Source organism: Lytechinus variegatus, chromosome 15 (assembly GCF_018143015.1).
Source record: "Lytechinus variegatus isolate NC3 chromosome 15, Lvar_3.0, whole genome shotgun sequence".
NCBI lineage: Eukaryota > Metazoa > Echinodermata > Echinoidea > Temnopleuroida > Toxopneustidae > Lytechinus > Lytechinus variegatus.
In genome coordinates this window covers 29,894,411-29,917,212 of record NC_054754.1, presented here as the reverse complement: position 1 = coordinate 29,917,212, position 22,802 = coordinate 29,894,411, and the positions used below count along the sequence as shown (strand labels likewise).

Here is a 22,802-nt window from a genome sequence, read left to right as displayed (position 1 = left end):
TGCAAATTTCTATTGCAATTTTGCAATTGATTTGATAGATCAATTTTAGCTGTTGCAAGTCATTTTACACTCCTTGTTGCAACAACAAAAAAAATCAGCAATCATTTGCAATTTTGCGATCAGTTGCAGGACATGTGATTGATTTGGGGTTCTGAAATAGGATTTGCAATTAACTGTAATGCCCAGTTAGACTTTATGTATAGGAGATGGATTATATCTTGGTATTATCTGTAATATATAGATGTTATCTGTATCATACATGAAACGCTATATTTAGCATTTGTAAATACAAAATAGACATGTGTATGTGTATTATTGTCTATAGCAAACATCAAATTGTTATGCATATCACAGAGTTAAATGCACTTAACACTGCAATCTAGATCAAAACAAATATGCTTGTTTTGTTTTATTTTTTGTTGTAGATCTAAATACATGTATATATTGTGGACAATTTATTTTCAGGGGCCAAACCATGCTTTCTATGAATTCATTTCTCTATTTGCTTTGCTTTGTTATCCAGTGCATCTGCTTTATTTTTTTTTCTTTTGAACTGACATATTTTGGTCTTGACGACACTGCCTTTTCATTTTAAATGCTTGTTTTTCAGGTTTTTAGAAATTTCAATTTTGTTGTGAATCATTTATTTATTTATACAAATATTGATTTGATTAAAATAAAGGCATTAAATGCTTGCAGAATGCTGAAACATCTGGTGTTATGCATAATGTTTTGAAAGTCTTGTTGTGTGGCGGCTGTGATAAATTGAAAATGAAAATTACGCACAAATGTCACAGTAGGTGGTTTCAGACCGCCTCAAAATTCTTCAGTTCCAGGTATTCTCTGATCGGGAAATTTACCCCGATCAGAAAATACCAGGTATTTTGGTAATGTGAAAGCTAACTACGCGTAATTTCCCCGAAATAAAATACCCGCTAAATAGTAGGTAATTGGCGAAATTACGAGAACTTTCGCGGGGATTTTTCCAAGGTCGCAGGTATTTTGGCAATGTGAAAGCAAATTACGGGAACTTTAGCCCAGCGTGTCGTTAGGTGCGGGGGCCTTGGGTGGCTGCTGGGCTAGTGATTTTGAATCTCGCACCTTGCCTGCTTAGACCATTCTGGGCATGCTTGTAACTTCAGGAACTTATCCCGAAGGATATGTTCCAGGGTGGTGTGAATGCAGGAATAATTAACGGTATTTTTTAGCCTAAAAAAAGTTCTCGTAATTTAACGGGGATTCTTATGATCGAGGCAGTTTGAAACCACCTAGTCACTCCAGCAAAGCTTTTAATACATTACTTCTAGTGACACATCATCAGTCAATTTGGAGTTTGGTTTCATGGTTTGACTATAACCCAGGGGCGGATCCAGGGTTTTCCAAAGGGGGCGGGGCACATTTTCTCTGAGGACAATTTGACAAGAAAAAAAAGGTCCTCACTTGTGAAAAAAACCCAACATATTCCCATTACATATATATACTGTAACTTTAAAAAAGGGGGGGGCACACTTTTGTAAAACGGCATATTTGTATCAAAAATATTGACTATGGCTCTCAAAGGGGGGGGGATACGGCCAGATGTGCCCCCCCCCCCACTTGATCCGCCACTGCTGTAGCATAATGGGCTCCAATTCACAAAAGTGGTTTTGAAAACCGTTGGGTGAACCCATGGTCTATGTAGATTTCCTGTATAAATTACACATAGTGTACCATGTACATTAAAAAATATGAATAAAATACTAATGCGCGCTTTTGTCACAGTGCGCCAAATTGATGCCTGATGCCATTGTTAAGTACACTATTTTATTTATGAGTCTACTGTTTTAAATTAATGAGTCCACTGTTAAAAAAAAGTAACCCGTGAATAAAAATAGTGGACTTAACCATGGCAAAAGGCGTCAACGGCTTTGTCCCACTGCACTTACGGGTGCAGAGAGGAATCTTTAACCATTGGAAAACATGTATCCCTTGTGTACTCTTTGCATACGTATTTCATACGCTTTATATCAATCGAGCATCCGTCCACTGTGATTTCATTGTTCGCCCATTTTGTCCATTGTCTGGAGCGGATGAAAACGGATGGAGCCACCCCAAAATTTTGCTTGTTTGCTGTATCCATTATGAATACTTTTTGTGTCTGCCAGTGGGACCAGGTCTGAAATACAATTTGACAAAAGCGTACATTAGCATCTAGTAATTTCCAATCCTTTGAATAGAAATACTACATCCTGGGTTCTTATGGGTACTTGATTTCTGAAATTTGCTTTATTTTCACTTTGCAGGCCTGGAAAGTCCTAAAATTCTCCTAAAGGAGTGCTGGCAAGACCTAGAATTTTAAAATTTGCTCCCCCAAAATGTACCTCTGATTTAATGATAAATTTTAACCAAATGGTACAATAATTTTGTACATTTTCCTTGCTTTAAAAATCCATTTGAGTCCTGAAATTCTTCAATTATAGTCCTGGAAAAACCCTTAATTAAAGTGTAATAACCCTGGTGTCATTATTTCATATCAAGTGCTATTAACTAATTTCCATACAAGCATTTGAACATAATATTCATGTCATTAAATCATTAACCCTAAGAGCAGGAAACACAAACAGAAATACCCAAAGCTGCACTGTTTCTTGTTATATCAAAATATTTTAATATACAAGTACATGTTATCCAACATACAAACACATTCAAATATGGCTCATACTGGAAGGGGAACAAAAAGTGACTAAGAAAAAGGAGAGAATAGTATATTACCACGTAGTATAATCACACTTATCTATGCCAATTTGGTTGAATTCCATTTTTTCTACAGCCCATTGTCTGCTAACCATCTGGAGCCCATAATTTAGGTAGTGCAGTAACAAACAAACGCAGCTCTGCCGCTGGAAAAGCAGCACTTATTGTCTCACTCTGCTATGCAGGCAAGACAAAAATGATATTAGACAATGGTATTGGGGTTTCCAGAACAAGTGGGCTTTGACCAACTGGTTATTTGGACCGACTGGTATTATATAAACTGACTACCAACGGAATTTCACACTGTTGTTATCTAAAGTAGGAAATTAATTTGATGAGGTATGGTGTCGCTGCTTATATTGGTATCTCTCTATCTTTTGGTAGATAAAATGACTGAGGCCATTGTCTATCCTATGACTCAGGTGCAATGTGAAAGTCTTAATTGTTGCTACATGTAATCTGTGAGTTCTATAATTTTTTATATCAATGCACACACAATTCATATTTCATGGCTGTATACCAGTGCAAGTTGTATTGAAACAAAGGCATTGATCCACAAAACAGTCCTAAGTAAGGTTTCATCAATATCCCACTGAAAAGACTAAATCTCATGTGATGTTGATGATCTTTGTTTGCAAAAGTTAACAGGGTTATTGCTCATATCATCTAAACAAAAATAACAGGTCCACTTGATAACCAAATCTTATGTAATTTCAGATCTTTTCCCAGAAGCTCGATAACATACATGTACATGTGCAGCTAGCACTTTCCTCCTACATGATAAGCTTTATAGTTTGTTAATTCATTGTCAGAATATGATATTCTACATTATGATGGTACAGGAATTACTGAACAAATAATTGCTATGATGATCAACAGTACCAAAGAACATCCATCACTAACAGAATACTTGTATAAAGAAACCCTGAATATCATAATAAATACAAAACTTGAATAAAATGCCATTTTGTAAGTCCCAAACTCCCGTCTTCTGCCCCCTCAGCTCTTTTATTACCATCTCTATCAAAATGGTGTTATAAAGTTCAATACTATAGAAAACTGCACATGAAGCTGAAAATGATGCAGTACTACTACATTTTAACTATGGTTCAAATCAGATGTTTCACTACATGTAAGAATAGCCATATCAGAAAAGTCACAGGAGGCATTGAAATAAAATATTTGCGATCAATTACATTTTTCTGATACAAATTTCTGATCATTATATCAACTACGGTATGACTAGAGCAAATTGAGGTTTTCTACTAGTTGCAAGAAAGCATTTCATGAATAAAGTGCTAATTTGCAATTAATTGCCAGACCTAAATGTATGATTGATTTTTGACCAAAAATTGACTTGCATTTGAATGCAAGTTCCTTGCAACAATGTGTCCTTATGCCTGCCTCCTTTGATCACAACTTATCTCCCATTACGGTATATACATGTAGGCCGCTGATCATGTCTGAGGCTAAAGAGAGTACAAATATTATTTTCTTATAAAAAAGAACTGAAAAAAATGCATAGTTCGGGGCACTAACACCTGTATATTTGAATTAATCAGTGGCGACTTTTAAACACAAGTGGAATGCCTCTGGCCGTCTCACCTGCATCACGCGGTTCAATATAGCAGCAGTGCTGACTTTGAATACTACTCTAACTCGCACAAGGTGTTCAGTGATACATGGTTACTCTTATGTCCACTTTTTATGAACTAGACCAATAAACTTGCAGAGATATGATGGTTATTCAACAAAAAACCCCAACATGGCCAAAGTTCATTGACCTTACATGACCTTTGACCTTGATCATGTGACCTGAAACTCGAACAGGATGTTCAGTGATACTTGATTACTCTTATGTACAAGTTTCATGAATCAGATCCATAAACTTTCAAAGTTATGATGGGAATTCAACAGATATCCCCAATTTGGCCAAAGTTCATTGACCCTAAATGACCTTTGACCTTGGTCATGTGACGTGAAACTCATGCAGGATGTTCAGTGATACTTGATTAACCTTATGTCCAAGTTTCATGAACTAGGTCCATATATTTTCTAAGTTATGATGACATTTCAAAAACTTAACCTCAGGTTAAGATTTCGATGTTGATTCCTCCAACATGGTCTAAGTTCATTGACCCTAAATGACCTTTGACCTTGGTCATGTGACATGAAACTCTAATAGGATGTTCAGTAATACTTGATTAACCATATGGCCAAGTTTTATTAACTAGGTCCGAATACTTTCTAAGTTATGACGTCATTTCAAAAACTTAACTTCAGGTTAAGATTTGATGTTGACGCCGCCACCGTCGGAAAAGTGGCGCCTATAGTCTCACTTTGCTTCGCAGGTGAGACAAAAACAGTACGCTCATGAAACACTGGATTATAATCAGTAATGTGCTTGCTTCGAAATCTGGTGTTTCAAAAACAGGAATACAGACTAAAGTGGAAACATGAAGAGTGTGTGGTGTGAATACAACACTCTGGTGTAAAGTGTATGCTGTTGTGAATGACACCACAAACACTGATACAACCATAATTATTAACAATCACTTTTCTCAACAGGGTGTTTGGTGTGAAATCACAACTATTTACGGCTTTTACCTAGTTCAATTTCAATTCAATATTTGATGAAAAAATACTTGCTCAATCTAATGATATGTTTTGTAAGTATATGGAATCAAATCAAATATTCAGAGCCACATTTGACACAAGTACACCTTGTACACTGTACACCAGAGGGATAGCAGTGTCAATTATATCACTCCGAGTGCAAACCAATATGCTAACACCGAACTTTAAACCACTCAATGCCGGGAAGACATGCAACTACATGGCAATACTATTACTGTGACTTTCTAACTCCTCAAAAGGTTAATATTCATGTTGGTCTTTTTATCTCCCAATAAACAAAATTGCATCACAAAAATTTATGACAGTATTAGAGCCAGAGAAATGTACAAAAAATATTTACAAATTCAACTGTTGCAAAACATAGTTAGAAATAACTATCTTTTAAATAAACATTGTATAATGCGTTTAAACCTACAAGACTATATTCAAAATAGCCTTTTTTTAGACAGAAGCAAAAAATTTGAATACAATTTCTTAATAAATAGCTCACCCACACAATATTGGTGGATATGAATGATATAAAATGCCTATATAGAGTCCTGTACTGGAATTTAAAAAAATTCATGAAAACAAAATTTTATAGAAATAAACTGTACTGTACAAAAGCGATACATATATAAATCCAATCGTTGAATAATAGTGATTTTTCAATTTCTGCTCTCCTTGATAAGGGTGGAGGCTTTCTTAAAGTTTAAAAAGTAATTAGCACTTTCATTGTCACCGAGCAGAGATGTGCTCAATAAATACAAATCAGGCATTTTTAAGTCCATTAAAGGTAATACACAAGTTTACCAGCCAAAGGTTGATTAATCTTAAATTGATCATACAATCAGTATTAGTTGATATAGCCTACCCTGACATAGATATAAATGATCATTGTTGCAAAGTCCTTGGGTTGAAAAAATTTCAAAATTTCCTCCACTACTTCTTTCCCCTAAAAATGTTATACGTTGAGTGTTTTGTTGTACTGGCCAAAAAAGTATAAGGATAGTAAATACAAAAAATTGTGTAAATTTGAAATCATTACACAATCAATGTTTTACCATTAAAATCATATTAAAGTAAACACTGTGTATTACCTTTTATAATAATATACGAAGGGCCTCTAGGTAGAAATCATTTCAGAAATAATTTCAGAACAACTCAATAAGAAATCAAAGGCACAGGTTTTGAGCATTAAATCCCAACACACACTTTAAGAGAACACATAATTTCAGATGAATATACTTATGCCTCTCATCCGTGTACATCTCCTCAAATTGGCAACTCAAAATCACCACAAATGTGTGAGATAACGAGACTTGTCCTAATTAATATCCTACAAAATACAAATTTCAATCAAGTTGTGTAATTCCCTCTGAGAGGTCACCAAGAGAGATGTAACTGAAAATAATCTCAGGGGAAATAAAACTAACCATAAAGTGGTCATGAATACATAATTTTCTTTGTTCTTGGTAAAACAGAACATAATACCAATCCTTACCATAACAAGTGATAAAGTACTGATAAATGTGGATGGAAATATTCAAAGTCCTTTTCAATTCACAACATCTAATACACTATTCATTTACCTTTATTACTGGCTAGCATTCTGCGTGTAACGATAACACTCTAAAAGATCAAAATAGGTTAGGTGAACCAAATGTAGTGATCAGTGAGTGTTTCATTAAACATCTGTCACTGACAAGCTCCTTCTATTTTGATTGGCTAAGGACAGTTACTATGGTAACCATCAGATATAACAGGACTTGTCGTCATATAAAATGTCAGACAATTTCTTTCATAAATGCCCTCCTGCATTTTAGAGTATTAAATAAATAGTAGCCTCCACACGAATATTGCTTCTTTTGTTTGAATACCCAACTCAAGATCAACTAAAGGGAATACCCATTTTTTCATGATATAATGTTGACAATGACAAAAATACTGCCAAATATGAAAAAAAAACTTGGGGTGACCATTTTAGGGGTTTGGGGAGGGCATTTTTTTTATGGGGGAGGGGCAGAGAGGATTTTCAACACCAAATTGAAAAGTGGCTTCATCAGGCATCAAAACAATACTTGTTAAAAACAAATAAAGCACAATTCATATCAACTTAGCCACTTCCATGTATTGAATATTCTGACAATTGGGGGTACTGGCATCGTGGCTGTTACAGACCCTGAATCATTTTATGGTCCTTTATATATTTGAGGGGTATTGCAAAAAACTCATAACATCAGACATAAGTCTTGGAAAGAAATTATACATGTACACCAGCAAATGATTACTAATCAAAAGCAAAACTTGCAGAGTTAACAGTATTTCCAATCAAGTAGATCCTAATAATTCCAACTTTCAAGTCACAAAAACTCAACTGGTGGTGCAACAAGTCATAGTGACAATCTGATTCTGAGCAGTATTAAAGGGCACAGGTCCAAAATGAGGATCTTATTCTCTAGGACGAAAAGGACTAGCACCCCTACTCTTAGAAGACCAAGATCTTGTTGACTCCTGGTTATTCTGTAGGTGACATTAGATTATTACGATTCCAATACGTGCTTTTTTCTTGGCATACATGACTGATACCATTGGTTAATTACTCTTCATTACATGGAAGCCTATTCAATGACATCTTATCAACATTTCTATCACCTCAAAATATATCTTTCCATTCCAAATATTCATTCCAATATATATATATTTTTTTCTATCAAATACAATTGACATATTCCAAGCACCGTATTGACATATAGTAGCTGTAGCACCACAGGTTACAAGCATAGAGGATAACGGTCACTGAGCGAAACGTGATTCGTTTAATTTTGCGTGGGAATCACTTCTCACAAAATCGAATCTAATGGGGGAAGGGTATGAGAGAGATTGAAGAGTAAGAAGGTAACATGTAAACCCCTAATCTGTTTGGTTAAAGATCATTACTACAGGTCTCAGTTCTGGTGTATACCCCTCCTAATGTTCCAGAATCTGGTGTGTGAAAAGCAATTACTGCACAAAACGGATCCTGTGTATGCCCCACCTAATGATCCACAATCTGGTGTGTGAAAAGTGATTACAAGTCAAGGAATGTCATCACTTTACATGTCTATCATAATTGAGAGGCCAATTTAATTGCCTAACATTGATTCCTGCTTGGAAGTCTTGACTCTCAAGATAATAAGGTTGAGAAAACACACTCATAGTCCCATGTGGTTACTCTGGAGTTGGCTTACATACAGTATGCTCAGTCCCATGCAGTAACTCTGGGGTCTACTTTCAGATGATACATGTAGTCCCATGCAGTCAATTTGGTGTGAACTATCCAGCTGAATGCACAGTCCCATCCAGTCGCTCTGAACTTTGCAGGTAGCACCCATAGTCCCAAGCAGTGATTCTGATGCCATTTCTTTGAATGGATGTTACACTGTAATATGGTGATGAGGATCTTTTCAATATCTCTCTGTCACTCTTGTCTGAATCCGAACATTTCTGTAACACTTGGAGCTAAAATGTACGCATTATAAACAGAGGTGCTTCCTGGGTCTCTGTGCACAGATTATCTTATGAGGTATATGATCAAATTCAAAACATCTCATAGGATTCCTACCAGAGCACATTTCTACCAATAGGTAAATTCCATTCCTTTGAGGTGCAGTCCCACATATTCATTTTGGTGTGTTTACATCACGGATGAGTGATTTTTGACAGGGTACCTGGACGAAAAAGAAACAACTTCATTCTTTGTATTGTAGTCCCATCCAATCACTTTTCTGTCACCACAAATGAGTACTCCTCAATTCACAAGCAAAAGTAATATCCCTTATCATTGTAGTCCCACACAGATACTTTGCTGTCAGTTACGGTGGATTACCCTACTAGCACCAGTCTGCAATGTAATTGAAATCCTTAAAATGCTCTTGTTCCTCATCAGTGAGAGCACGAGGATCCTTGGCTGGCGTAAGGACAGGATGCTCCGATGTGAATTCCTCATCAAAGTTACTCACATCTTCGGGATTCGCCTGGAAATGGAAAATTATAAGAGACAGAAATAATCATAGGATGATGGAATGGAGGCTGCTTTTATAAAATATGTGCATCAATCTAACGATTTGCATTGAACTACGCCTACTGAGCTTCCTGTATGCAAGCAAATGGGAGGCTGAAAGTACACCATTCATACTGTTGCATAGCTTTGGAGGTGGTATCATAATACTATTATATTCATTGTGCCTAGAAAATAAATGCATACACATGTCGGACCTTAAAGCGCACTGCTGCCGCAGATATGATGCATATTTGAAGGATTTTGCATTTTTTTGTGCAATGGTACATTTAACATTCGGTATAAAAAGAAAGAGATTTTTTTTTGTTATTTTGACTTCAAATGGCCACTTTTAGTTACGTTTATCCTTTTGACTACATTGCTAGTTATGATTTCAAACAGTCACTTTTAGTTTGGTTAATCCTTTTGACTACATTGCTAGTTATAGAGAATCAAATTACTTACTATTCTTGGTACAAATGGCGGTGTCACTCTCCTCATAAGTAGATCATCCCAATTGATATTCTGTGGCAGAGAGAAGAAAAGAAACTATCATCAATCAAGTGGTATTAAAAAAAATCAAAGTCTTTATTGTACATTGAACATTATATCACAGAATGACTTTTCACAAAACATATATGTCAATACACGAAGAAGAAATAACTTTGTATTCAGTGCAGGTGTGAATGCAGTTGGAAAACACTGTCCATTAGTAAGGGCCTAGATATTATTCAGTGTATAGGAGAGTCACAACCTATGCATGTTAAAACCAGTACACTGTTCATCAAAGAGTAGGGTGTTCACCCATAGAATTGCACCTACCAGTCCCTGGCAAAGCTCAACGGTATGATAATAATCCCCCCCCCCCTTCCCACACCAAGAGGGAGTATTGTTTATAACGGGCCGCATCTCCCAGTGACTGGTGGAAAACAACTGAGGATCCCCCCTGGTAATGCAAGAGGCATCGTTCTCGTGTTTAACACCAATAGGTGGTCTTAACTAAGAACAGAAAAAGAAAAGGAACTCACCCTGAAAAACCCTTGCATCTTGATATCTTCAGCATCTCTTTGACTTGAACCAAGTCTTCTCAAAGGGTTTCTCCTTAGTAACTACACAAACAACAAAATAACATGGCACATCAAAGTCAAATTCACAATAGCAGAACTCGGTGAACAATAGAGAGAGACAATATTTAAGACAGTCATTAGGTGAGCGATTTATGAATATTTGTTGCGCTTTGTATCAACAGGAAATAGCACTACATAAATACAGCTATCATTATCAATTACTAGTAAATGATGATAAAGAAGTTATGGAATTGATGACTTACCCTTCTCATAATGGCTACTGCTTCTGTAGATAGGAATCTAGGATAGCGAACCTCATCGTTGACAATACTATCAAATACTTCCTCTTCATCATCACCAGGGAAAGGAGACTAGATAATGAATACAATCACACAAAAATATCATTTTATCCTCTACCCCTAATTGGTACAAACATATTTTTTATAGGTCACCCTGTTCCTTCTCAACGAAAGATATATAAACTTTGAAAAGTATTTCATTACTTGATTTCAAGAACTGAATTAATCAAATCAAGAAGTAGGATTTGCCATAAGTCAGTCAGTATACACTGGCTATTACGTAAAGATGTGACATCCCCTTATCATTTGAGTCATAATTTCTCACAAGCTGGTGTTAACCATCTCTACTTAACCAAATCTGATTACCAAATTTCTAAGCCAGGAGCCGCAGCATTTCCATGACAATTACTCTGTTATATATTCCACACACTAATCAAGGACTGATTCCACCCCTGGATTTACCTTACCAGAAACCTAACTGTAAACCCAACATAAAACCATATTGTAACCATGTATCACCGCCCAAGCAGACCCTAGAACTCACCTCTCCTACCAACATCTCAAAGATAAGTACACCAAGCCCCCACCAGTCCACTGCCCTGGTGTAGTGGGGTTCTGTAAGAACCTCGGGAGCCAGGAACTCGGGTGTCCCACAGAAGGTACTGGTCCTGTCCCCGTATCCCATGCCTTCTTTGCACAGACCAAAGTCGGCAATTTTCAGGAAGCCATCTTGGTCGAGGAGCAGGTTATCAAGTTTCAGATCCCTGTCGGCAAAGAAAAAGATGTTATAATCAAGACTACCAATCGAGTACAGCGTCTTGGGTATCTAAACAAGCAACAGACTTTATATGCATCATGGATGAAGAAAATCAACACGATACTTTGACACATCACCATTGTATATTCAGCTAATCTTTTGATACAAATCAGTAGACAAATTCTTTCCTAAAACTAAGTGATGACTCATTCATTTGTACCCCAAATCATGTCCTGTTCTACACCAAACTTAATAACTTAAAATACATACCAAGATATACATACACACATTATTCTCAATTTCAAACAATACTGATTTCAAATGCATCTTCAATATCTTGAAAATTTCCAGATTTTTTTTCAGAAACACATGCAACTAAATGTAGAACAGAATATCACAGGTTAAAGAATATTAAAGGAAGTTCTCACCTGTATACAATCTTGTTTTCATGGAGATACTGAAGACCTAGTACCACACACGCTGAATAAAATCTGTAAGGAAAGGAGGTAAGTTTGTCATGTAAGGTCACACTGGATAACTATTCTTGTCAGTTTTGTGTTGATATAAATTAATAGAGGGGTAGTTTCTGGGCTCTTACAATATTTTTTATTCAGAATACTATTTTCTAATTGTTGCCTCTTTGCTTCCTTCATTCCCCTCCTACCCCTGCCTAAATAGGACCTAAGACAGGCTTTATAAAGATACAACAAATCATAATACATTCATAATACATTTCAAAAACATATTTCTTCTCTTTCCTAAAATTTAATTATCTCATTATCATCATCATCACATCATCATCATCATCGTTGTCATCGTCTTCATCATCGTCATTGTCTTCATCGTTATCATCGTCATCATCTTCGTCATCATCACCATCGTCATCATTATCATCATCATAAATCACTCTGAAAACAGATGTATCATACAACTCCATCAACTGCAAAGTTCTATACCTCAAACACAAACACTTACACAGTACGAGGCTCTGTGAAGACATCGTTGTGTATATGCATCATAAGATCGCCTCCCATGGCATACTCCATGACAAAGCACACATGATGTTCAGTCTGGAAACATGCAAACAGGTTGACTAGGAAGGGATGTCTGATGGAGTTGGCTGCTTCGAAGATCCTCTTCTCGCACATCAAGCTACAAACAAAGGAAGATGAAGCAAAAGATTATTATTTCATTATAAAATTCCTATGATAGCAAATCTTGTTGAAACATCACCTTTAACTGGAAGAGTCAATCAAAAAGCAGAATTTTCACATATGTTATGGTAGTTGACATTCCAGAAAGATTACCTATCACAGGAACTTTGCATGAAATGGGGCCCAACATTACATATGAACCTGTTGACTACTGAATTCTACATTTGCCACAGGTTTTGTATGGGAATCACACGGTTCATGTAGGCAAAGGATAAAGTCAAACTCTCACGCAGACCTCTGCTGAAGCAGTTATTTCAATACACGTCTCCATTCAAGTGCATTTCTAGTAATTTACATTTGTCTCTGTTTTCTGGTCCCTATAAAAAGGTCTCATGCTCTAATATTATCATGGCTTGAGCAGTTCATGATGTTAAGTTAGAATGGACAGGAAAGGGGTGGTTCCATTGTAACCTGCAGAGTCTGTAAAACAGGGTGGACAAAGTGGTGCCTAGGAAATAGACCTGGCAATGTATGATTGGAATAAATATGAATTTGAAATATGGGATTCGATCAAGTGACATTTTAGAGCATTCTTGCTAGGGGATTATAATAGAAATTGTGGTATGGTAGAAATAAGTACCTTTCAACTTCTTCTCTTGCAACCACATCCCGCTTCTTCAAGGCTTTGATGGCAAAGAATTCTCCTGTTGTCTTGTACTCTGTAAGAAGCACCTTTCCAAAGTGACCACGACCTAACACGCTTATTAACCTGAAGTTCTCTAACGTCATAAGAGTTCTGGACATAAAGAAAAAAGAGTAGGTTAGCCCATTAATACAGAAATTATAAGATGTTTATTTCAAATTAATTCTCTATCACAGCATTACAGTTCCATTGTTCATTCATTTTAGTACAAAATACTACTACAAGATTATCTGACGAGAACACCAAAACCATCATAACATATTCTCAGGCACTTTAACACTGTTTTGGAGGAGATTTAATCAATTTTCCTCCTGAAAATAAATATCGCCAACCTGTCTTATAAATAAAAATAAAGCACAGGTTTTTGTTTGTGGTGTTAGTGTTAATACAGGCACTTCGGCCCTTCTCAATCTCGCACAAAGGCTCTTCACGTTAGCACCTCATTCTTTCCTGAACTCTGACCTGTGCATTATTTGTATCATAACAAGACATTCTTACCCATCATCCATGGCGGAAATGTCCTGAGTTCTATGCCCCTGTGTCTCGGGTGACTGTGGTGGTGTGGATCTGGCTGCTGGAGGGGGTAACGATGATCCTACCTTAGGTGAACCTGATGGACTATTATTAAGGAAGTCAAACGATGACAGAGCATCCTATAGGTTGAGGGAGAGGGAAGAATAAGAGCAGACAATATCCATGAGTAATGGCAAAATGACAATATAGTATTTCCATTATAAAAAGATAGTTTATTCTGTGTCATTCTCTCTGTAAATGTATCTATTCTTCCTTCTCCATATAATTATTAACTCTTCCTGTTTCCATACAAACTGTTCAATCTTTTTCTGCCTTCATTCCCATTTTCTCTTTCTTTTTCTCTCTGACAATCTGTCTCTCTCTCTCTCTTCCTGCTTAACCACAATTCAGTCTTTGTTCCTCTGTCTATAATACAAAAAGTTACATCAAAGGAGAGCTATTTCAGCTTCCTCTTCTTTTCTTTTCTTTTTTTTTATAGATGACTGAATTCCTTATCATTTCTTTCTCACTTCCCTCTCTCCCATCACTCTCTTTCTAACATGCTTCCTTTCAAAATCTTGGTCAATTTCTGCAATCATACTTGCTCTGCTCTCCTTACCTGTATTTCATGTCCACCCATCCTATCCTGCGACGGTGAGGGCGCCCCGCCCTCTTGTGAGTTGGTTCCTGCCGATCCTGATGAGTCCCCCTCCCCAAAGCTTAACCTTTGGATAGGGGGGCGGGGTCTGATGGCTGTCGGGGGTGAGGTCCCAGAAGGGGTGAGACCAGGCGGGATGGCCCGTTTCATCAAGCGACCCCATGTGGCTACGTTGATGTTCATCTGGCCTGCCCTTAGGAAGTTCTTACCTGGATTATTCAAGGGGATAGTAAAAAATAATAATAACCATGTCTTTTTAATAGAATGTTCTCTAAAAACCCTTCACATTCTTACATGAAATTTTCTAGAAGAGAGGAACAGTTGAAAATAACCACTGCTTTATGTTTACTCAAAACCCTTCTTATTCTTACCTGAATTACTCAAGTAGAGAGAGTTAGTTGAAAATAACCAATGCTTTAGAATGTTCTACCAAAACCCTTCTCCTTCCATAGCAAAATCAGAGTTTCTTAGTGAGATATTTCAGTAATTTGCCTGCAATTAAACTTTGTAAAGAAAAAAACAACTTTGTACTTTATGCTACAAGAAGCATAAATATACTAATAATCGACTTCTAAAGGTTTCCATGAAGAATATGATCATATCAGAAGAATAGTGTAATGGTTTCATGGTACACCATGTATCTTTCTTGGGCAAGCGTTGGTCCTCAAAAGGACCAAACAATCTCATTGGGTGGTCCTTTTCAGGAGCAACACTTGCCCAACAAAGATACATGGTGTAACTTGAACCTACTACACTATACTAATGATCAATTTCCTATATGCAATTAATTGCAAGACTTAGGATCAGGGTTGGCGGATTTAAATCACGTTGATTTAAATCGTGATTTAAATCGCGATTTAAATCACCATGATTTTTTTTTTAAAATCATTGATTTAAATCACTTCCATTGAAAAATGTACAAATCATGGACAAAGTATTTGTTCAATGCAGTTTTAATTCTGCAAGTCAACTGAAAAACTTTGAATTAACTTTATATCAATAAAAGATCAACAAAGTCTTCATATCTACTTAAAACAAATTAAAATCAGGTAATTCCTTAAAAACTACAGATGTATGTTGTCAATAGGTACTCATTTTTTGTAAATTATGTCGAGTTTTTCTTCTGAAATTTTACATTCTTTGTCAGTTATTATTAGTCAATTTCTTTCTTAACGTAAAGTTTTCACATAATCCAAAGACTTTTCAGAGAGCAGTTTGTAAAAAAAAATATATAATACATAAAAGTCAATGAGAAAAGGTTTGTTGGCAGTTTTCCAGTTTTGATCCTTCGCCTACACATAACTACTTCTGTCATGTAAAATAAAAAAAATGATACCTGCATGTAATCAACATATTTACATGTAACATGCCTCTTATTTCGTATTGTTACATTTATCATAAATTTGATGTTTTGAATAACATAATTATAAAAATCACATTAACATAATGTAGTACAGTCATAATTTGACTGTTGAGAAAAGCTTTCTCTTATAAACCTTTTAAGTCACTGCAGCCCATTTTATGTTCAGTGCTACAAATAATGGAAGTTTTGTATCTGCATGTAATAATGGAAAGAGCTCTATAACAACAATTTGCAAAACTCAGAATAAACATTTAACACTGCATTTTAATGTTAAGATGCAGGTACTTCAGTTACAATCATTGGCAGTTGTAAGCTGTGTCTCATTTAAAATAAAATACTTCTTTTTGTAATACATATGTTTTAATTTAAGCAGTTTTGCAGTTTTTATCCTTTAAGTTAAAAGTAAGTAGATTTTTTTTCATACTTCATGGATCAAACAGATTTTTTTGTAGAGAATATGGGAATAAAAATTGTAGATTAATGTAAAAAATCACAGTAACAGAATGTAGTATAGTCACCCTTTGACAGTTTGACTACCGGTAAGCTATCTCCTATATTATTCTCCAAAACTGAGAGTTTTGCATCTATATCTGTAGCAAGAGAAGAGCTTTTTATCAAAAAGATCCTAAACATATACAGTTGTAGTCTCTCTTTGACTATTGTAAAGCTGTGACTAATTGAAAAAAAAATCATTGATTTGAATTATTTCTCTTACAATAAACATGAATACTAGTAATTGGCAAAGGGTTTGTTGGCAGTTTTGATAAGGGATTTTTTCTCTTGGATTTTTTAAATATTTGAATGAAAAATCCCAGAGGGGAATTTTCTCTACTCACTGGGAATTCCCTATGGAATATTCCTTCATAGGCCTATGTATGATAGAATTAAGTTCAGATACATGATTCCTCAAATTTATTTTTAATTGTCCATTTTTACTGGATTTTAATTACAAAATATGTGGTTAAGAACAATATTAGGGGTGAAATGTATAACATCAATATTGATGTCATTGTAAGAGTAAGGGGGGAGGGATAATTACCCTTTTTTTCGAAGGAACTTTAAAAAAATCAAAAAAATCTGATTTAAATAAAAAAAATCTGATTTAAATCAAATAAATCTGATTTTTATTTTAAAAAAAAAATTAAAAAAATCGCCAACCCTGCTTAGGATTGATTTTGGAACTGGCCTGCAATTGATTGCAAGATACTTGCCACACCCCATTATTTACCTTTATGCTTAGGAAAGATCTTCCTTTGCCTTCTGAGTTTGGTTCTCCTCTCTATCACAGGTGTGGTGAATGTGATCTAAACAGAGATGAAAGAAAATCATAACATATTATAAACTACTGAAATCCTTGAATCTGATTGGCTCAGAACAAATTAGGTCAGTGAATATTGGTGACGTTTGACTTCATGAAATACCTCCCATCATATGTGGGAGGGAAGGGATGCGAAACATGGCCATTTACAGAGCTGCCAACCTTTGAAAGTAAAAAGTAGTAATCCAGAAGCTCAAAAGTCATTTATTCTGACATAAAAATCATAATTTCATATGAAGAACATAATCCTCCAACATATTTTCATGTAAAGAACAGAGTCCTAATAAAGCGATGAATCCTCTTTCTTTTAAGGCTAAGATTCAGAATCATCTCTGGTTCTCTCTCTCTTGCGTAAATCCATGATAAATCCAAGAGGAAAAAAAGATCGCGTCAGTATTTAATGAAATAATGATAACTTTCCAAGTGATGTAAACAAAGATTCAAGACCATGTGAATAAAAATGAGCATCATTGGCCACGTTCAGATGAGTTCACACCTGTACAAAACTATACCAACCTTTAAGTGTTTACTTTAGGGCAATTCCATAAAATATGTATGTCCGACCCCCTATATGAGGGACCTTCATGAAATTTTTTTCTTTTTATTTTCTGTTCCCTGACAGTCTGTAATGTTCTCAAATTGACCATGACTTGGTCAGTTTATGAAGTGAAGTAAGACTTGAGAAAAATGGGGGTCAGACATACAAAAAGGTTGATCATTTTATGGAATTGCCCTTTATTGGATTCTGTTCTAACTCAATTTTAGATTTCCAAAAGCTGGCATTTATGTTTAACTTACTTCTGTGAATAATAACCCATCAGGTTCTAGATTGAGACACATGCCATGCCTCTGGTTATCCAGGAAGTCTTCGAGCCTAAGAAACTTGACCGCACACAGTGACCGGTAGTCTTTCCACCTAACATTGATTTCTAATTCACGGGCCTGCAAGAGAAGGTAAATTCCAATATATAGAACATGCTACACACAGTTCATCATGCTAAAGTCAGAAATTTATTAAATTTGCAGTTCTATGATACCAACAGTATCACCATATACAAGTTACAAACAAAGAGAATTAATGATAATAATAACAACATGCTTATATAGTGCATATCACTGCCAAATGCGTCCCTATGTGCTTTTTAAAGAAGACAGAAAAATCATATGAGAGAAATATGCTGGCAATCATGACACAAACTCATTTTGAAGTGATACATGAGAAATGGTTTCTGTGTTGCTTGATATACACATATCATAGAATTGAAATCACAACACAGAATGCTGAAAGAGGGAAAATTATTCTTTAGCATAAGAAATTACGTTACAAGACCCTTTAGCATTATTAATAGAAGAACAAGTGGAACGCCTCTGGCAGTCTCACCTGCATTACGCGATTTAATATAGCAGCAGTGCTAACTCTGAAAACTACTATAAAATAATCATTCACAAAAACACCATTCATATACTGACATAACATCACATTCATTGACCATAAATGACATTTGAGTGGTGACTTAAGACTTGTCAACTACACCAATGTCCAATTTTCATTCACTCTATCCATAAACTTTCAAAGTAAGGATGGTAATTCAACAAATACCCCAAGATGACCTAACTTCATTGACCTTAAATGACCTTTGACCATGGTCATGTGACCTGAAACTCGTACAGGAAGAGCAGTGATACTTGATTACTCTTATGTCCAAGTTTCATGAACTAGATCCATAAATTTTAAAAGTTATGATAGTAATTCATCAAATATCCCTAACTTGACCAAAGTTCATTGACCCTAAATGACCTTTGACCTTGGTCATGTGACCTGAAACTCAACCAGGATGTTCAGTAATACTTGATTAACCTAATTTCCAAGTTTCATGAACTAGATCCATATACTTCCTAAGTTATGATGTCATTTCAAAAACTTAACCTTAGGTTAAGATTTGATGTTGACGCCGCCGCCATCGGTAAAGCGGTGCCTATAGTCCTGCTATGCAGGCGAGACAAAAACAGATTTTCTAGTCACACAACCTAGAAATTAAATCAAGTAACAGCCAAATAAGTTTTCCTCTACATTCTGCATGAACACAAGGTTTTGTATTTCTATTTCAGGTATAAATCATCTATTTCAGTCATTCACTAAACATAAATCTTTTTTTTTTATGATATTAAAAAAAATATATACATGGCTTCCTGGGTGTGTGAAGTCAATTAAGGCTGAAGATGTTGATTTTTAATTAGAATTAATGTCTACATGTAAAACATAAACAAGGCTCACTATTTTTATTCTAGGCAAAGTTTCTATTTTAGTCAACAGTTAATAACAAGGGAAGGGCATGGCCAAGCTATAGGGGAGATTGTGGTAAATAAGGCTGCCTGTTAAGTTTTTAGCTCACTTCTTTAAGAATGGTAAGGTCAAATCGATTACTGTTTGTGTGGTATTTGAGAAAGTTCCTTAGCACAGATTCAAACATATTAAACCTTGAATGTTATATCAGTTAAAACTTTAAAATGCAGAGTAGACATCACCACACTTGACTTTTTAAACATGTAATGTATCTGTCCACTACCAATAAAACATATAGATATACAATAATACAACTATGGCAGTAGAATACACAATCCAAGAATCTTTTTTTTTCATATTGGATAGGATTAATAAATCAATCCTAAAATGGGGTTGTTCAGGTGAATAACTCAACGTTAATATGATCGTGAATTGTAAATGTTTAGTGATTGTAGCAAACCGACTAATCTATTTTTACTTTGAATAAAGCAACATAAAAAAGGTTTACATCAGATGGCCTCATTTTATCCCATTTTGGTGGGGCAAATAAGGCCACCCGACAAAAATATCTATCGCTCATTAATATGCAAATTTAGTTCTAACATTCTAATGGATAATCTTGGTCTTCTCTAGATCTAGTAATAAACATCTAGTTATGTTTCTACTGCTTTACATTAAAAAGATATAATTGGAATTATAAAAAAGTGGCCTTATTAACCCCCTCTCCCCTACATGTATTTTAAGAAGTTGACTATTGCTAGGGCACTTCATGTATTTGGAATCATTATGATCCAATGCAATGTATGCTGTAACAATCTTGTTCACATACAGTTGCATGACTTAAAAAAATGATAGCCTCTGTACCAAAATAATTTTTTTTACTATAAAAGTTGTGTGGATTCACTTAAATGGTGAAAGATGTCAATTAATTTGATGCTGTTTACGATCTACAATCATATGATATATGATGATAATTGATTAAAGAGAAAATAGCCTTGCTTTCTGTTTTCTTTTACTTTGTTCTCCGGGTACAAACTTTCATTGAAGTCACTGTATCTGCCAGTTGGTTTGTACCATGTGAAATTCAAAGTAATATTAATAGATTCCTGAGCATATGCATGTGAATCAAATTGATTGATCATTATAAGACAGCACAAGATTTGTGTTTCTATTTCAAAAAAAGAACTTCTATTTCAATCATCAACTAAATGGGAAGGACAAAAGATCTACAATTATTATTTGTACGATGCTATATTTAAAATAAAATTCTTTTAAAGACTTCACTGAATGATGCGAGGCAGAAAATCATGCGGATGCGTGGGCCAAAGGGAAGAATATCAAAGTACGGTAGTGAAAAGCTCATCTCTATCAGCCAAAGTTTTAAAACTATCCCATTATTTCCGATTCGCCAAATCATCCAGATCTGAGCAATCATTAGTAATGAAAAGACAATTAGTGGACCATTTAATGGGAACCGTCTCAAGACTATTTCTTTTTTTTTAAATATTCTTTAGATGGATTTTCTTGGATTTTTATTACTGTTTAAGTAACTCCTGTACGAGCTCAGCAACACAGCTTTCCACCGCATAATGGCAAGCTGTTATTGTCAATTACATATGAAATATTTTATGCCTGACCTTATAAATAAAAAAAGAATTCTCTTGGGCCTTTTTTTAAATTTAAGTGTAAATAATCAATGACTGAGCAAGGATTTGAACAACTATTTAAGTCCAATATTCCACTGCTTTCTGTCATATTCATATCTGACACTGATTAAAGGTCAAGTCCACCTCAGAAAAATTTTGATTTGAATCAATAAAGAAAAATCAGACAAGTACAATGCTGAAGATTTCATCAAAATCGGATGTATAATAAGGAAGTTATGACATTTCAAAGTTTCGCTTATTTTTAACAAAATAGTTATATGAATGAGCCAGTTACATCCAAATGAGAGAGTTGATGATGTCACTCACTCACTATTTCTTTTGTTTTTTTTGTTTGAATTATACAATATTTCAATTTTTACGAATTTGACGATTGGGACCTCCTTGTCTGAAGCACAAAATGTTAAAATAATGGAATTCCACGTGTTCAGGGAAGAATGAAACTTCATTTAACATGGCAATGACGAGAAAATAGAAATATTTCATATTTCAAACAATAAAATACAAAAGAAATAGTGAGTGAATGACATCATTGACTCTCTCATTTGGATGTAGCTGGTTCGTTCATATAACTGTTTTTGTGAAATGAAGCGAAACTTTGAAATGTCATAACTTTCTTTATTTTACATCCGATTTTGATGAAATTTTCAGTGTTATGCTTGTTGAATTTTTCTCTTTTTATTCAAATCAAGTTTTTGTTGGGGTGGACTTGTCCTTTAAGTTTAGATGTAAAATGTTTCATATGTAATCGGCCATACCAGCTTGGCAGTATGTGATGGAAAGATGTGTTGCTGAGTTTCTAAAGGAGGTACTTAAAGATTAATTCCTTAGAGAGGTAATTGTGTAAGGATCTAGAGAGATTAAGTCAGGTTAATGAAAACCCACCTACTATGGGTTTATTTATTGATCTGTAACCTTCAAAAAGATAGAAGGCAGAGAATATATATAGCCTCTCCTCATCATTGGTTAAATGTCATCTCTACATCATGAAAATCCATATCCATAAAACTAGGTCATATCATTTGAACTTTTGGGGAAGTGAGATAAATTTAAGCAACAAGATTTGGGATAAAATCTTAAGATTTTATGATGCAAATAGATGTCTAGAATAAAATTATTCTAATTTGTTCAAGTTAAGTGTTTTTGAAACATGAAATCAGGATGAATTTAATATTACATGTATATCAAGTTTGATTTGAGATCCATTGCAAATTACATGAAAGAAAAAAAAATTATTCTGATTTGTTCTACTGTTTTTAACACAATGAAAATGAAACAGTGATGTTGAGTGGTCACTTCCATTTGAATGATTGATTGCAATCCTATGTTCTATAGAGAACAGGACACTCTCAATACTACAGTGACTTGCAATAGATTTCATTTTCAATTCCAAAAGTTTCTTCAATCACTCTCTTGGACTCATGATGGTTTGTGAAACATGCCCCAAATGACTTACTTTATCTAGATTGAAGAGGAACTTCTGATCCCAGCATTGATTACTAATAGGTTTGAACGGCGTCTGGCCAACTTGGACACCATCTAACTTCATAACAGCACTGATTTCATCTGAAAAAGTAGAATACATTATAAATCCATCGTTATGACAAAATATGGTGTGGTTTCGTAGCATGAAT

At 35.1% G+C, this 22,802-nt stretch overlaps 1 protein-coding gene across 2 annotated transcripts in view; it reads right to left on the bottom strand.

The window, feature by feature from the left end:
- Positions 1 to 6,028: 6,028 nt before the first annotated feature.
- LOC121428637 (serine/threonine-protein kinase N2-like) overlaps positions 6,029 to 22,802 on the bottom strand; it is a 65,885-nt gene continuing 49,111 nt past the window's right edge. For both annotated transcript variants that reach the window (XM_041625402.1, XM_041625403.1), the window contains 13 exons: positions 22,625 to 22,734; positions 18,019 to 18,162; positions 17,131 to 17,206; positions 14,501 to 14,748; positions 13,867 to 14,021; positions 13,306 to 13,461; positions 12,487 to 12,663; positions 11,940 to 12,002; positions 11,299 to 11,518; positions 10,719 to 10,826; positions 10,417 to 10,497; positions 9,854 to 9,913; positions 6,029 to 9,365 (listed from right to left, as the gene is read on the bottom strand). In XM_041625402.1, the coding sequence (XP_041481336.1) occupies positions 9,222 to 9,365; positions 9,854 to 9,913; positions 10,417 to 10,497; positions 10,719 to 10,826; positions 11,299 to 11,518; positions 11,940 to 12,002; positions 12,487 to 12,663; positions 13,306 to 13,461; positions 13,867 to 14,021; positions 14,501 to 14,748; positions 17,131 to 17,206; positions 18,019 to 18,162; positions 22,625 to 22,734 (1,742 nt within the window). In that variant the 3' untranslated portion in view covers positions 6,029 to 9,221. The remainder of the gene's footprint in view (positions 9,366 to 9,853; positions 9,914 to 10,416; positions 10,498 to 10,718; positions 10,827 to 11,298; positions 11,519 to 11,939; positions 12,003 to 12,486; positions 12,664 to 13,305; positions 13,462 to 13,866; positions 14,022 to 14,500; positions 14,749 to 17,130; positions 17,207 to 18,018; positions 18,163 to 22,624; positions 22,735 to 22,802) is intronic.